The sequence below is a fragment of the Durio zibethinus genome, chromosome 15 (assembly GCF_047325235.1).
Source record: "Durio zibethinus cultivar Kanyao isolate XHJ-2024 chromosome 15, ASM4732523v1, whole genome shotgun sequence".
NCBI lineage: Eukaryota > Viridiplantae > Streptophyta > Magnoliopsida > Malvales > Malvaceae > Durio > Durio zibethinus.
In genome coordinates this window covers 7,611,072-7,623,931 of record NC_143176.1, presented here as the reverse complement: position 1 = coordinate 7,623,931, position 12,860 = coordinate 7,611,072, and the positions used below count along the sequence as shown (strand labels likewise).

The 12,860-nt window shown below is 29.2% G+C and overlaps 2 protein-coding genes across 8 annotated transcripts; one reads left to right on the top strand and one right to left on the bottom strand.

Annotated features, from left to right (window-relative positions):
- The first annotated feature begins 4,415 nt into the window (after window positions 1-4,415).
- LOC111301724 (Pentatricopeptide repeat (PPR) superfamily protein) lies at window positions 4,416-10,228 on the top strand. 6 transcript variants are annotated; one of them, XM_089744552.1, is made up of 5 exons: window positions 4,539-4,680; window positions 4,831-6,713; window positions 6,847-6,908; window positions 7,009-7,069; window positions 10,108-10,228. In XM_089744552.1, the coding sequence occupies exon 2, from the start codon at window positions 4,890-4,892 to the stop codon at window positions 6,630-6,632; it is 1,743 nt and encodes a 580-aa protein (XP_089600678.1). In that variant the 5' UTR covers window positions 4,539-4,680; window positions 4,831-4,889; the 3' UTR covers window positions 6,633-6,713; window positions 6,847-6,908; window positions 7,009-7,069; window positions 10,108-10,228. The 6 variants fall into 6 exon arrangements, with proteins under 6 accessions (XP_022753362.1, XP_089600678.1, XP_089600677.1 ...); XM_089744551.1 differs by lacking the exon at window positions 10,108-10,228 and having other exon boundaries at window positions 7,009-7,183; XM_022897627.2 differs by lacking the exon at window positions 10,108-10,228 and having other exon boundaries at window positions 4,416-4,680; window positions 4,837-6,908; window positions 7,009-7,183.
- LOC111301726 (CBL-interacting serine/threonine-protein kinase 21-like) lies at window positions 8,403-11,778 on the bottom strand. Of its 2 annotated transcripts, none has more exons than XM_022897630.2 (15): window positions 11,320-11,778; window positions 11,124-11,186; window positions 10,969-11,040; window positions 10,767-10,874; window positions 10,604-10,675; window positions 10,449-10,502; window positions 10,135-10,260; window positions 9,965-10,054; window positions 9,756-9,881; window positions 9,579-9,686; window positions 9,370-9,489; window positions 9,218-9,286; window positions 9,069-9,143; window positions 8,881-8,990; window positions 8,403-8,802 (listed from the first exon to the last, which is right to left on the bottom strand). In XM_022897630.2, exons 1-15 carry the CDS (start codon window positions 11,479-11,481, stop codon window positions 8,763-8,765), a joined length of 1,395 nt encoding a protein of 464 aa, XP_022753365.2. In that variant the 5' UTR covers window positions 11,482-11,778; the 3' UTR covers window positions 8,403-8,762. The 2 variants fall into 2 exon arrangements, with proteins under 2 accessions (XP_022753365.2, XP_022753366.2); XM_022897631.2 differs by having other exon boundaries at window positions 9,218-9,283.
- Between the last annotated feature and the right edge of the window lie 1,082 nt (window positions 11,779-12,860).

Here is a 12,860-nt window from a genome sequence, read left to right as displayed (position 1 = left end):
TTTTAAAAAAATTTAGAAAATTAAAAGAATAAAAAAGATAAGACTCACAAAAAAAAAAAAGGAAAAAAAGATAGGATGCATTCAAAAAAGGAGATGATGAAAAGAAAAGACCAGATGTGAAAATATAGGTAGATGGGACTAGGGTTGGTAGCCCAACCCGAAATCGACAGGTTTCGACCCGACCTTATAGGGTCAATTTTTTTTTTTTTAAATCAGGTTTCAAATCAGATTGAGTCGAATATTATTAAAGGAAAATTAGGTTCGGGTTTTAGGCAAACCTGACCTGACCCGATATTATATAAAAAATTATTTTTTAATTTTTTATTTATATATTTTATATTTAAAAAATAATATTTTATATTTTAAAAAATAATATTTTATTAATTTCGGATCGAGTACAGTTTATACAATATCGAGTTCGGGTATAAAAAAATAAAAAAAATTTTTGATCGAGTATGAGTACGAGTTTTATGGTTATAAAATCGGGTCAGGTTCAGAGCGAGTAAAAATCTATCTTGATCTGACCGGTTGGCAACACTAGATTGGACCTACCTTAAAAAATAAAAAAGAAAGGATTGTGTTGGGAAAAAAATGGTGAGGCTTACCAAATATAAAGAGAGAGTGAATAGGATGGTGTGATAGAAAAAAATAAAGAAGATGAGGTGTCACACGACATCATTAAAAATTATTGTACAGTCGTATATGCGCAAATTTTATCTTATGAATATCAATGGATTTCACACATAAAAATTTAAAATTATAAAAATTATTGATAAAATATTAAAAAAATGCATTAAAGTGTCACGTGAACCATATAAAATCTCTGTACATACTTAAAATTTAAAATATAAATAAAAATGATAAAAAAAAAAGTGAAATAAAAATGGCATGTGAATTTATTAAATTATGATATTAAATAATAATTTTATTAATATAATATATAAATAAATATAAAATTAAATTAATAATAAAACATATATTTATATCAAGGATTTAAAAATGCAAAAAACAAAAAAAAAATAAGAAACAAAAATAAATCCCGATATGATGATGACACTTTCATAATATCATTTCTTTAAAAATTATCAAATAATAGAGGAAAAATATATATTTATGATCAACAATATCAAATAAGCATCAATTACAAAATTTAAAATATAAAAAAAATTTCTTAATTATTTGAAAGAAAAAAATAGAAAAAAGAGAAAAAAAATGAAAAAAAGAAAAAAAAATAAAAGCAAATGACTTGACACATAAATACTTTTAGTATCAAGTAGGTCACACAAAAAAAATTAAAATCTTTAAAATATTTATTAAATATATAAGAAAAAGAAAAAGTTAAAGAAAAGTAAACATGTGGCATGACCTTAGTATCAAGTGGATCTTACACAAAAAATTGAAATCTTTAAAAAATATTTATAAAAAATTCAAGAAAAAGAAAAAAATACAAAATAAAAAAAAGAATTGGTAAAAAAAAGGTCTTACCATTAAAAATATAAATTAGAGAAATATTTATGAAAAATAATTTGAAACAAAATTTATTAAATTAATATATTAAATAATAATTTATTAATATATAATACATATATTAGATTTTTTGCAAAATTTAGATTATGACTTAAAAATAAAAAGGCATAAAAAGGCAAAAAAAATAAATCTAAATGGAACATCAACACCTCCGTAATATCCTTTTCTTTAAAAATTATAAAATGAAAAAATGAAAAAAAAATTTTAATTAATAATATCAAATGGGTATAAAAAGGAAAAATAATAGAAAATAGAAAAAATAAAAACAAAAAAAGCAAACACACCTTGGTATCAAGTGAGTTCATACCAAAAAAAATTTAAAATATTTAAAAAATTTTATAAAAATTTTAAAAAAGCAAAATAAAAGGAATGATTGGTAAAAAAAGTCCTACCTTTAAAAATATAAATTAAAAAATATTTATGAAAAAATAAAAACAAAATTTATTAAATTAAGATATTAAATAATAATTTTATTAACATAATAAATGTGTTTAAATGATGTGTTTTTGTTTGCAAATTTTATATTATGAATTAAAAATAAAAATAAAAAAGGAAAAAAATTAAAAGGCCAAAAAAAAAAAAACAGATATAGATGTGACATCGCTACTTTTGTAATATTTTTTTCTTTGAAAATTATTTAATGAAAAAAATAATTTTATAATCAATAGCATTAAATGGGTCCAACATTTAAAAAATATTAAAATATAAAAAATTAGATATTAAAAAGGAAAAAATGAATAAAAACTTTTAAAAAAGAAAAAGAGAAAAAAATGATTTAAACACATGCATACCCTTAGTTTCAAGTGAAAAAAAAATTAAAATCTCAAAACGTTATCATTAAATATATAAAAAGGAAAATAATAGGAAAAGAAATAAAAAGCGAACACATGGCATACTTTTTGTCAAGAGTGTGAAAAAAACGAAAAAATTAAAAATCAAATCAAAATCATAGTTTTTAGTTTGATTTGGATCAAATTTTTTTATTCGATTTATATTAAGTTTAAAAATTAAATATATATATTAAATTTAGATCAAATTTAGCATCAAAAAATAAAAAATAAAAAAAATCGAATCGAATTATACATTTTTATTAGTTTTTATCTATATTTTTATTTTTTATAAAATAAAAATAATAATTTTATATCAAAATCTATTTAAATATATTAAAATTTTATATTAAAATAATATATAAAAAATTTAAAATTTAAAAATCGATAAATAAAATTAAATTAAACCAATAAAATTTAATTTTATTCAGATCATATAAATGATAAATTGTATTCTAATCAAATTTTAAAAATTTATAATATTTATAATATACAAAAATATTGAATTGAATCCGATCCTTATTATTATTACCTTTACTTTTTTTATATCAAGTAGATTACACAAAAATATTAAAATAAACAAATAAAAAAAGTAAATTACTTAACATGTGATATACCTTTAATATGAAGTGGATGAGACAAATTTTTTTTAAAATATTTATTAAATATATAAAAAATAAAAAACAATGCACAACACATCCTCCTTATGTCCTATAAAAAAAATAAAATTTTAAAAAATATTTATTAATTTTTTGAAGGAAAAAAATGGTAAAAAAATAGAAAAGGAAAAAACTTTGTATCAAGTGGTCCCATATTAAAATTTTTAAATAATTAAAAAATTTATTAAATATAAAAAATTTTTAGAAAAATATTAAAAGAAACAAAAATTAAAATTTTAAAAAATATTCATTAATTTTTTTAAAAGCAAAAAGTAATATATATATATATATATTTCTATATATATAAAACTGAGAAAGTGCTACGTAGTGCAAGGGCTGAAGGCTCCTTACACCTGTACGAGAGCAAAATTTATACTACGGACGGTTAAGGATGCTAACTATTTGAACCAGAATTAGCTCTTTGCGTGGAATTTTTTTCTCAATTTTTAAAATATTTTTGAATATATTTACAATGATTTTAATATATAAAAATGAAAAATAAATAAAAAATATTATAAAAATATTTAAATTAAAAAATATATATTATATTTTATATTGCAATTATATTTTTTGTTAAATTTACATAATATTTTATGAGCATTTTATTTTTTATTAGTCATTTGGTCAAATGTATGATTTTTTAATTTATTATTGATTATAATTTTTTAAAAAATATTTAATGAAAAATAAAATAAATAAAAAAAACTTAATTTTTTTATGAAAATTAAATTAAATTTTTATGAAAACTAAATCCAAGAGTGAACTTAAATTTTCATAATATTTTATGAGTGTTTTATTTTTTATTAATCATTCGATCAAATGTATAATTTTTTAATTTATTACGGATTATAATTTTTTTTGTAAAAATATATAAACCAAAAGAAAAAAAAGGAACTTAAATTTTATTTTTTGTTTTATTATGAAAATTTAATTTTATGAAAATTAAAAAAGAACTTAAATTTTATGAGCGTTTTATTTTTTATTAATCATTGATCAAATGTATGATTTTTTAAATTTATTATAGAGTATAATTTTTTTTGTAAAAATATTTAAAACAAAAGAAAAAAATAAAAAAGAACTTAAATTTTATTTTTTTGTTTTATGTCTTTTATATATTTATCATCATTATTAAGTAGAGATTCACTTATACAAATATAAGTTTTATACTTTTTTTTTCACTCTTGGATCAAAATATAGTATACAATTAATTTGAATTAAAATAATATTTTTGATTTTAGCTATTTTGATCAAAAAATAAAAACAAATGTAAGATTTACACTATTTTAAATAAATAAATTTCTCTTCTTAATATTATACTTTTAATTTTTTATTTTATTACAAATAATAAGTAATAAAAATTCAAAAATCATTTAAAAAAAAAAAAACACATCCATTACCTCGCAGTCCAAAACCTTGCTACGATGCCATCCAAAACCTCCCACCTCAATTAAGATCAAAACTCACGAATTCAAATACTCCACAACCCAAAATCTCACGACTTAAAAGCCCATCCAATTAAAATAAGGACAGTCATCAAGATTAAAAGCTCCAATAATCTCAAATTCAGCAACCTCATTCAATTGATTGAAGAAGAAGAAGAAGAAGAAGAAGAATATATGTTATTGATTAATGTCTTAATTTAATAAACTCCTCAAATTACTTCTAAGGTACCATATTTATAATCTGAGAATATTTATCAGTTAAATCTTTTTTTTATTTCCCTTTTTACAACAACCATGCAACACTGAGATCTCCACCATATAAAGATTAAATATTTCCTGTGTTATGCTTGTACTGTAAGAACTTTTCTGCCGTAGGAGTAGCTGCCGCTGTTCAACTTGAGACACCAACTCCAGAGGACCTTTCATGGAGAAAAATGTGTAATGCGTCAGTGACATATTTGCATGCTGTTTTACAGTTATGTGCAAGAAACAGAGCAGCCATCCAAGGGAAAGCATGCCATGCGCATGCAATCCGTTTTGGCTTGCAAGAAGACACTACAACATCCAATATCCTCATTAATATGTATTGTAAATCTGGTCTTTTGTCCTCCGCTCGCAAAGTGTTTGATGAAATGCCAGCACGAAGCTTGGTTTCCTGGAATACCCTCATTGGTTCATATGCCCAGAACGGGAAGGCTCAAGAAGCGTTAAGTCTTTTCAAGTCTATGCAAAGGGAAGGAAACTCATTTAGTGAATTCACCATTTCAAGCGTTCTTTGCGCCTCCGTTGCAAAATGTGCTGTTTTTGTGTGCAAACAGCTGCATGGTTTTGCTATAAAGGCTGCCATTGATTCAAACCTGTTTGTGGGAACTGCATTGGTTGATGTTTATGCAAAATCTGGTTTGGTAAAGGATGCTAGCTGGGTTTTCGAGAAAATGCAAGAGAGGAGCGTTGTTACATGGAGTTGTATGGTGGTTGGGTATGTTCAAAATGATCTTTTTGAGGAGGCTTTATTGTTGTTTCATAGAGCTCAAATAATGGAGCTGGAGCATGATCAGTTTATGTTATCTTCCATTACGTGTGCTTGTGCGGGTCTAGCTGCTTTGATTGAAGGAACACAGGTACATGCTATTATATCTAAAACTGGATTTGATTCAAACATATTTGTGGCTTCCTCTCTTATAGACATGTATGCTAAATGTGGCAGCGTCAAAGAGGCTTACACTGTGTTTACTGGAATAGAGGAGAAAAATGTTGTCTCTTGGAACACAATGATTTCTGCCTTCGCTAAACATGCTCACGCCTTGGAGGCAATGATTTCATTTGAGAAAATGCAGCTGATAGGTCTCCACCCTAATGAAGTGACATATATTTCTGTGTTATCAGCTTGTAGTCATATGGGCTTTGTTGATGAAGCAAAGAGCTACTTTGACCTCATGATAAGAGAGCACAATTTGTCACCTAATGTCATTCACTATTCATGTATGGTTGATACTCTTGGTCGAGCAGGAAAGATTTCTGAAGCTTACAATTTGATACAGAGAATGCCTTTTGGTGCCACTGCTTCTATGTGGGGTTCACTTTTGTCCTGCTGTAGGCTCCATGGGAATCTTGAATTAGCTGAGGTTGCTGCTAAGCATTTATTTGAGTTGGAACCTGATAATGCTGGAAACCATATTTTGCTCTCAAATATATATGCTGCTAATAAAAAGTGGGAGGAAGTTGCAGGAGCAAGGAAACTTCTCAAAGAAAGTGTGGTGAGAAAAGAAAGGGGTAAGAGTTGGATTGCAATCAAGGACAAGGTCCACATGTTTATGGTTGGAGAGATAAATCACCCAAGAATTGTTGAAATTTATTCCAAATTAGATAATTTGGTGGAAGAGATGATGATCCTTGGTTATAAAGTTGAGATTGAACATGAACTTCACGATGTGGACGAGAGTAGAAAGCAAGAACTGCTGAAGCACCACAGTGAGAAACTGGCACTTAGTTTTGGGTTGCTTTGCCTACCTCCTAGTGCCCCGATACGAATAATGAAGAATCTCAGGATTTGTGGGGATTGTCATTCTTTTATGAAGCATGCATCTTGCATTACACAGAGGGAAATCCTTGTTAGGGATATAAACAGGTTTCACCATTTTAGAAATGGTTGTTGCTCTTGTGGTGATTTCTGGTGATCTGTTAGTTTGCTGAGTGTCAGAGTCATTTTTGGTCTATAACAAGTTCACTGGCTTAGACACTCCATCTGCTGCTTTGTGGTAGGTCTGTTTGTTTGTAAGCAAAAGGTTTTTGAGACCATGTCCAGGCTTTAATTAGATATTCAGAATTTTGATGAAATGCCAGATTTTCTCCTGATGTCAACGTATATTACATGGAACCTTATCCTTGCAGAGTAATAGGACTTAAGATGGCTTGAGTGATCTTAGATATCTACACCATAATATAATCTGAAGGTAATGTAATGTTTATTTGTTACTTATATTTCATTTTGCGTTTCAACTTTATTTACAAGGTCTTTGTTTCTTACTTTAACTGCTTCTATCTCTATGGCAGGTTGTTACAAACTTTTGCTCATTATGCGGAATGCAAGTTGTAGAGGAATTCCAACGATATTGTATGATTGTCACTGCTTTTTTTAATTCCAATTGCAACAAGCTTTAATCTTGCTGCCACAAAGATGTAGTAATCCCTTAAAGTTATGATATCTACAACCCATCAAAATTGTAGCTAGGGATATGGAGATTTATGGGCATGTTTACCTCATTTTTCAGGCTCCCTGAAGATTACCTGCTTAATCACCAATTTTATGGTTAACTTACAATTTCTATACCAGTTATTATTTTTATGTGGATACTTACATCTAAATGTTGTGTGCGTAATTATTAGTTCTATACCAATTACTATTGCTACATGGATACTTACATATAAATGTTTTGTGCTTAATTATGGGATTTTAATTGTCTTCATCTTGAACACTTTATGGATAGTTGTTAGTTCAAGCATTATTTGTTCATGGCTTTTGCAAAATAAGTCTTATCTTCCTGATGCCAAATAAGCTCCATCTTGTATCCAAAAATTGGCTCTTTAATTTGTATTGCATTCTAGTATGCACAAATTTGCATGCTTTTGACTAAGTGTAGTATTTAAGACACTGCATGCATAGTTAGGCCACATCAAACTGATTATCTTTTACCAGTCAATTGAAACTCAAAGTGGCTGGGGGAATTTGTAGGTTCAGGTAAAAGCATTGATGAACCAATTAGAACATAGGAGAGACTGAATTGATGTCAGTTCTGTTATGGTTTGCATTACAATATCAAAGTTGCATTAGATCAAGCTCATTGAATCTCCTTTCCTCGCATTACCCTTCATTGGTTTTGCAATCTATTCACAATGTTGTAGGTTTCACGTCTCAGATGAAGGACCTTTGAGATTGAATTTAGTCTAGAGATCTGATTTGGCATATCCAAAGAGCCCAGTAAATTATTGTTATTAACGTGATTGTACCAGGAGACAGAAATCAGTAATGCAGAGAGAAAATGGGTTTTGGGAAGGGAGTGGGAAATGGGGGAATCCAGAGGCAAGAGTTAGAGATGTGGTCTGGAACTCTTTTCACTTAGAATGATGATTAAATGAGATATAATTCAAGTTCCAGTGCTTTAGGGCTTTAGACAGCATAGAATGAGAGAAGATTCATTATGTTAAATCAAGTTGGAGGGATAACAGTTTAGGAATGTGATATGAGAATGACAGTTTTTTAAGGGATATTGTCTTATAATTTCGTATGTACCTGATAAAAGTAACACCTTTTGTAGAAAAGTCTAGGTTGCTAAACCGAGAGATTACGATGAGTTGATTGATTGAATACTTATAGTTCTATACCACTGGAATACCATCTTTGCTGTGTAAAGTACTAAGTGTGATCATTTCAGGGAAAATTGAGCAGGTGAGAAACTGCTTTATGTGTTATTAACTCTTTAAACAAAAAAATTGATAAAAAATTGTAACCTCTAATATACATCTTGAAACATTAGGTGCACTGTTAAATTTAAGAGAGAAGAGAAAGTAAAAGGACAAAAACTTCACATGAAACATGAAGATAGCTGTGCAAGTGATGTTGTTTGGACTTTGTTTTGGGTAAAGAATGATGCCTAAGAGCAATAATTTTGTGTTCTTATTTTGTCCTGCACTTGAAATAGATTATGTGTTGATGTGGCTCTGGTCTTCCAGTGGAATTGCTCAGGATGCTGGGAGGAAGAAGATGATGACTAAAATAATTTAGCTGATCTTCATGAGGAGAAATAGTCTCATATGAGTTTATTTTCTTTGTCTTTTTCTTCTTTGGAGCTGCACAATTGAAAATTAATAGTGAGCCTGCAGCGTCAATATACACAATTTTACATGGGCAATCTTTGTTAAATTTACCATTCATTCAGTATAGTACTATCGCTATCGGTGTCAACTGTCTCAGACTCTTGAATTTGTGATGAAACATCTGATTTCTCTATCAGTAGACTTGATAAACTCTTGCAGAACTGCTCATCATCATATATCGGCTTAGAAAATAATCATTGTTCGTCGAAAATAATCAACTTAATGACTGATTATCATACCTCTTTGTAAACTGTTAGTTCTCCTGCAGATTTTGATATTTCTACAACACAATTTGTGGGAGCAACCTCAATGACCTGGCATTGAAACATAAAGTGGTGAGACCTTTCGATAAATTGTCTTGTAGAAAGAACATATTACAATTAATTACCTCAGCTGATAGGTCATAAGATGATCTACAACATCTAGTCATCTTCTGTTTTGGATGAATTTTCATCTGCTAAGGTGAAAGACAATAAAAAGTTGGACAAAAAAAAAAAAACAGTTACTTGTCCACGAACTAGCAACATGTTCAATTTGTACCTTGAAATTATTCATCCTTTCAACTGATAGACTCACATCCATTGCAGCAGCTTCTATTTTCTTTATGGTTTCATTAACTGTATGCTTAGATCCAATCCTTGTTCTCTGCCTTTTGCCATCCTACTTAGAGAAAATGGGTGGCTTAATTTAGTGATGAACTAACGATGCTAGTTCATTGTAAATGCTGGTTTTGATTTTAACAGACTTGCCTGTCCTTCAAAGAGACCTGATAAATCCAGATCATGTGACATTGCTATCAACTGGAATGCATTTATGAAATTTGAGGATTTGTGTGTCTTCATCTCTGCGTTGTGTTCCTGCATGATATTTCAGATGGTTAGGCGAAACTATGAGACTCTTATGTTGATACTAATTTGAGCATTTACCTCAACTGTATCGAAGGCAGCACAAACATCATCCAAGTGTATGTTCTCATTAGATTCATAGCCACATGAAGGCACATAATCTGTTTGAAACCATGCATCTTCAATGATTTCTGGAATTGTTATCCTCTGTAGTGATATAAAGGGAAATTATTGTTATTTTTCATTTTAACATGGAAATCTCTATCTCATAGACTGTCTTGGAGTTATACCCTTTTGGGATTTGGATCAAGTATACGTGCAATCAGCTTCCTCTGACATCCTGTTAACCATGGTGGACATGTGTATTGTGCTCTAGATATCTTCACAGAAGTGCAAAACATCAGTGAAGGGTAACTTATTGTACCTGATGCAGGTTATGTTCCTATAAGCAGATGAATACCTTCTTGTATAAAGCCACAAGATTGCGATCATCAAATGGTAAATAGCCAGCAAGTAGTTCAAAAAGTATTACACCACAAGACCAAATATCAGCAGCTGCACCATCATAGCCCTTATTTGCAAGCAGCTGTTCGCCAAAAGATTAATCATCAGCCTAATCAGGTAAAGTTGCTTTCTAAAGAATAGTTAACTGTTAGTCTATATTTTTCTACACTCTTTTGGTTCTTTCTGTATTTTCAAAAGTGTTTTTCTCCTGTTTTAGTCTATTGAATTTGGACAGCATAGAACAATTGAACTGGAAGAGATGTCTCTTACCTCAGGTGCTACATAGCACGGTGAGCCGCATGCTGTAGTTAGCATATCTCCAGGCTGAAATTTATGAGAATTTTTAGCTAAAATTCAGTGGGAACTCTTTGGAATTAATTGGAAAAATGAAGGATTATTTAAGAAAATGGAAAGTCTGTGGCTACCTTCCTCAAAGCACTCAGCCCAAAATCAGTTACTTTCAGGTTTCCCTTACTATCCAAAAGCAAGTTCTCTGGCTATAGAAAATATTGACAGTGATCTTAATTAGTTTAATGTCTTGTCTTTGCTGCATTTGTGAAGACAGCAAAATTAGTGTGTTACACGTACCTTTAGATCTCTGTGATAGACTCCTTTTCTATGGCAATGGTCCACTGCATCTATTAATTGCTGGAAAAGTTTTCTTGCCTCTGGTTCACTTAATTTTTTGGCATAAGACTGGATAAAAAGGGAAAAGAGGATTAAAAATGTAGATTGAAAAGCTTTACATCAAAATTTTATTGAATCCCTAGTGCTGTGTGATGAGTCTCACCAATTTATCTGAAATTTGTCCTCCTGATATGTATTCCATTATTATGTATATCTTTGTCTTCGAGCCAATAACCTGCAAACAGGATTCATCTCTACAAATGAGTGAGGGTGCAAAAATTGGTGCCAGTTAACCTATGCTGAAATTCAAAAACACACCTCATGGATTCTTACGACATTGGGGTGATGCAGAAGCTTCATTGTTCTTATCTCTTGCTGTACCTGAGATTTGAATGTTGATTTGTCAGCCATAACAAACTTTGTCCTTTTTTTTTTTTGTTTATTTTATTTCAGGTCAGAGGCCAAGACATGGATAAGATCAAGACATAAAACAAAGCAAGGGCTAGGAATTTGCCTGATGCTTGAGATTGCTTTCCATGACCATGGCCTTATTGATGATCTTGATGGCAACATGACGACCGTTTTTGGTGTCTACAGCCAGCTTGACCTTGGCAAAGGTACCTTCTCCAATCGTTCGACCTAGCTGATACTTCCCTATAGTTGTTGCAAACCCCATTATCTATTCCAAAACCAAAATCTATGAAAATCTTCTCCTGTATTCCTCAAGAAAAAACAATCAAATCCAGTCCTTGTCCTGCCTTCCCACAGAAACAACCAGCCCTCCCTAAACTCCTTGTAGATGTTCCTTGTATCCTCTATGCTCCAAATCTGTTTTAAAAACAGATCCGATTTGACTTACGTTGGAAGTTAATTCATGCTTCTTCCCGGCGACTGCCATGTCTATGGCTTTAATGCATTCTTAAAAAGCCTGATAATACTAGGTCTCATAATTTTTTAAGTTTGATAATATTGTGCTGAGCGTCTGAAGTCGTTGAAGATTTTATTTGCGAGTCTTTGCATGGACGGGAAGATGATTTGTCTGGCTATTGGGCTAGTTGGTGAGAGTGCATGGTTTGAATGGAAGTTGGCCATTGTGTCTTAACAAGGAGTCCACCTACGTGCATTTTTCCATTTATGATTTTTCTTTTTCCAACCATGGATAGCTTCTGATTTTTCTTATTTTTGTGTCTTAATAAGGAGCCCACCTACGGTACTCGCTATTTTTTTAAGTACCATTGGTTAAAATTATGACGATTTTAATTATATCTAATAATAATTCGTGTATTAGTATCGTATTTATTTTATATTAAATATATTTTAACATAAAAATTATCATTTCATAGTTGGTGTTGATATATTAAATATAAAATTTTTATTATCAAATTCATATTATTTTTATCAAAATTTTGAATTGTATTATTTGTATAATTTTTTCGTATTATTTTTGTATCATATTATTGTATTATATTTAAAATTTTTGGATTTAGTTTTAATAAATATGAAATATTATATAACTAATACTAGACATCTTAATTCTGATATCACACTAATTCTATCTTAATTTTTGCATGATACTTGCTCAATTGAATGGGATAAAGTTTAAAATAACTAGACCACTCTTGTTTGGGTTAAAAATAGATTAATCATGAACAAAGGAAACTGTCGATTACCTAAAAACAAAAAATAAAATAAATAATTGCCCCGTTTTGAATATGTAAAGACTTTAAAACAAAAAAAAAAAAAAACAAAATACCAAGGATCCTACAAAAATTAAATGACGAAGACAGCTAAAAAATTTAGTGCAGGTTGGCAGCACATTGTCACGTTATGTTTGGGGGTCCATTAACCATTCACATTTTAGCAATGTTATTGAAAATAACTTTTGTATTTAAAACTTGTTTTTGACTCAAATGTACTGTTAAGTAATTAAAAAAAAAAGTTTTGGTTTTTAATTTAAAATTTTTATATTTCAACCCAAACCAAAAGATCCCCAAGAGATGTTTTTGAAGTAAAAATTCTTATTTAGGATAAAAATTCATTTTTATTTTTATGTTT

Excerpts from the sequence above, each read along its gene's own strand:
- LOC111301724 (XM_089744552.1), top strand. The coding sequence starts at position 4,890 with ATGTGTAATGCGTCAGTGACATATTTGCATGCTGTTTTACAGTTATGT.
- LOC111301726 (XM_022897630.2), bottom strand. The coding sequence starts at position 11,481 with ATGGGGTTTGCAACAACTATAGGGAAGTATCAGCTAGGTCGAACGATT. Across the intron at positions 11,187-11,319 it reads AAAGCAATCTCAAGCATCAG|GTACAGCAAGAGATAAGAAC; the intron begins GCAAATTCCTAG and ends TTCAAATCTCAG. Across the intron at positions 9,687-9,755 it reads CTGCCTTCGATACAGTTGAG|GAACACAACGCAGAGATGAA; the intron begins GTAAATGCTCAA and ends AATATCATGCAG.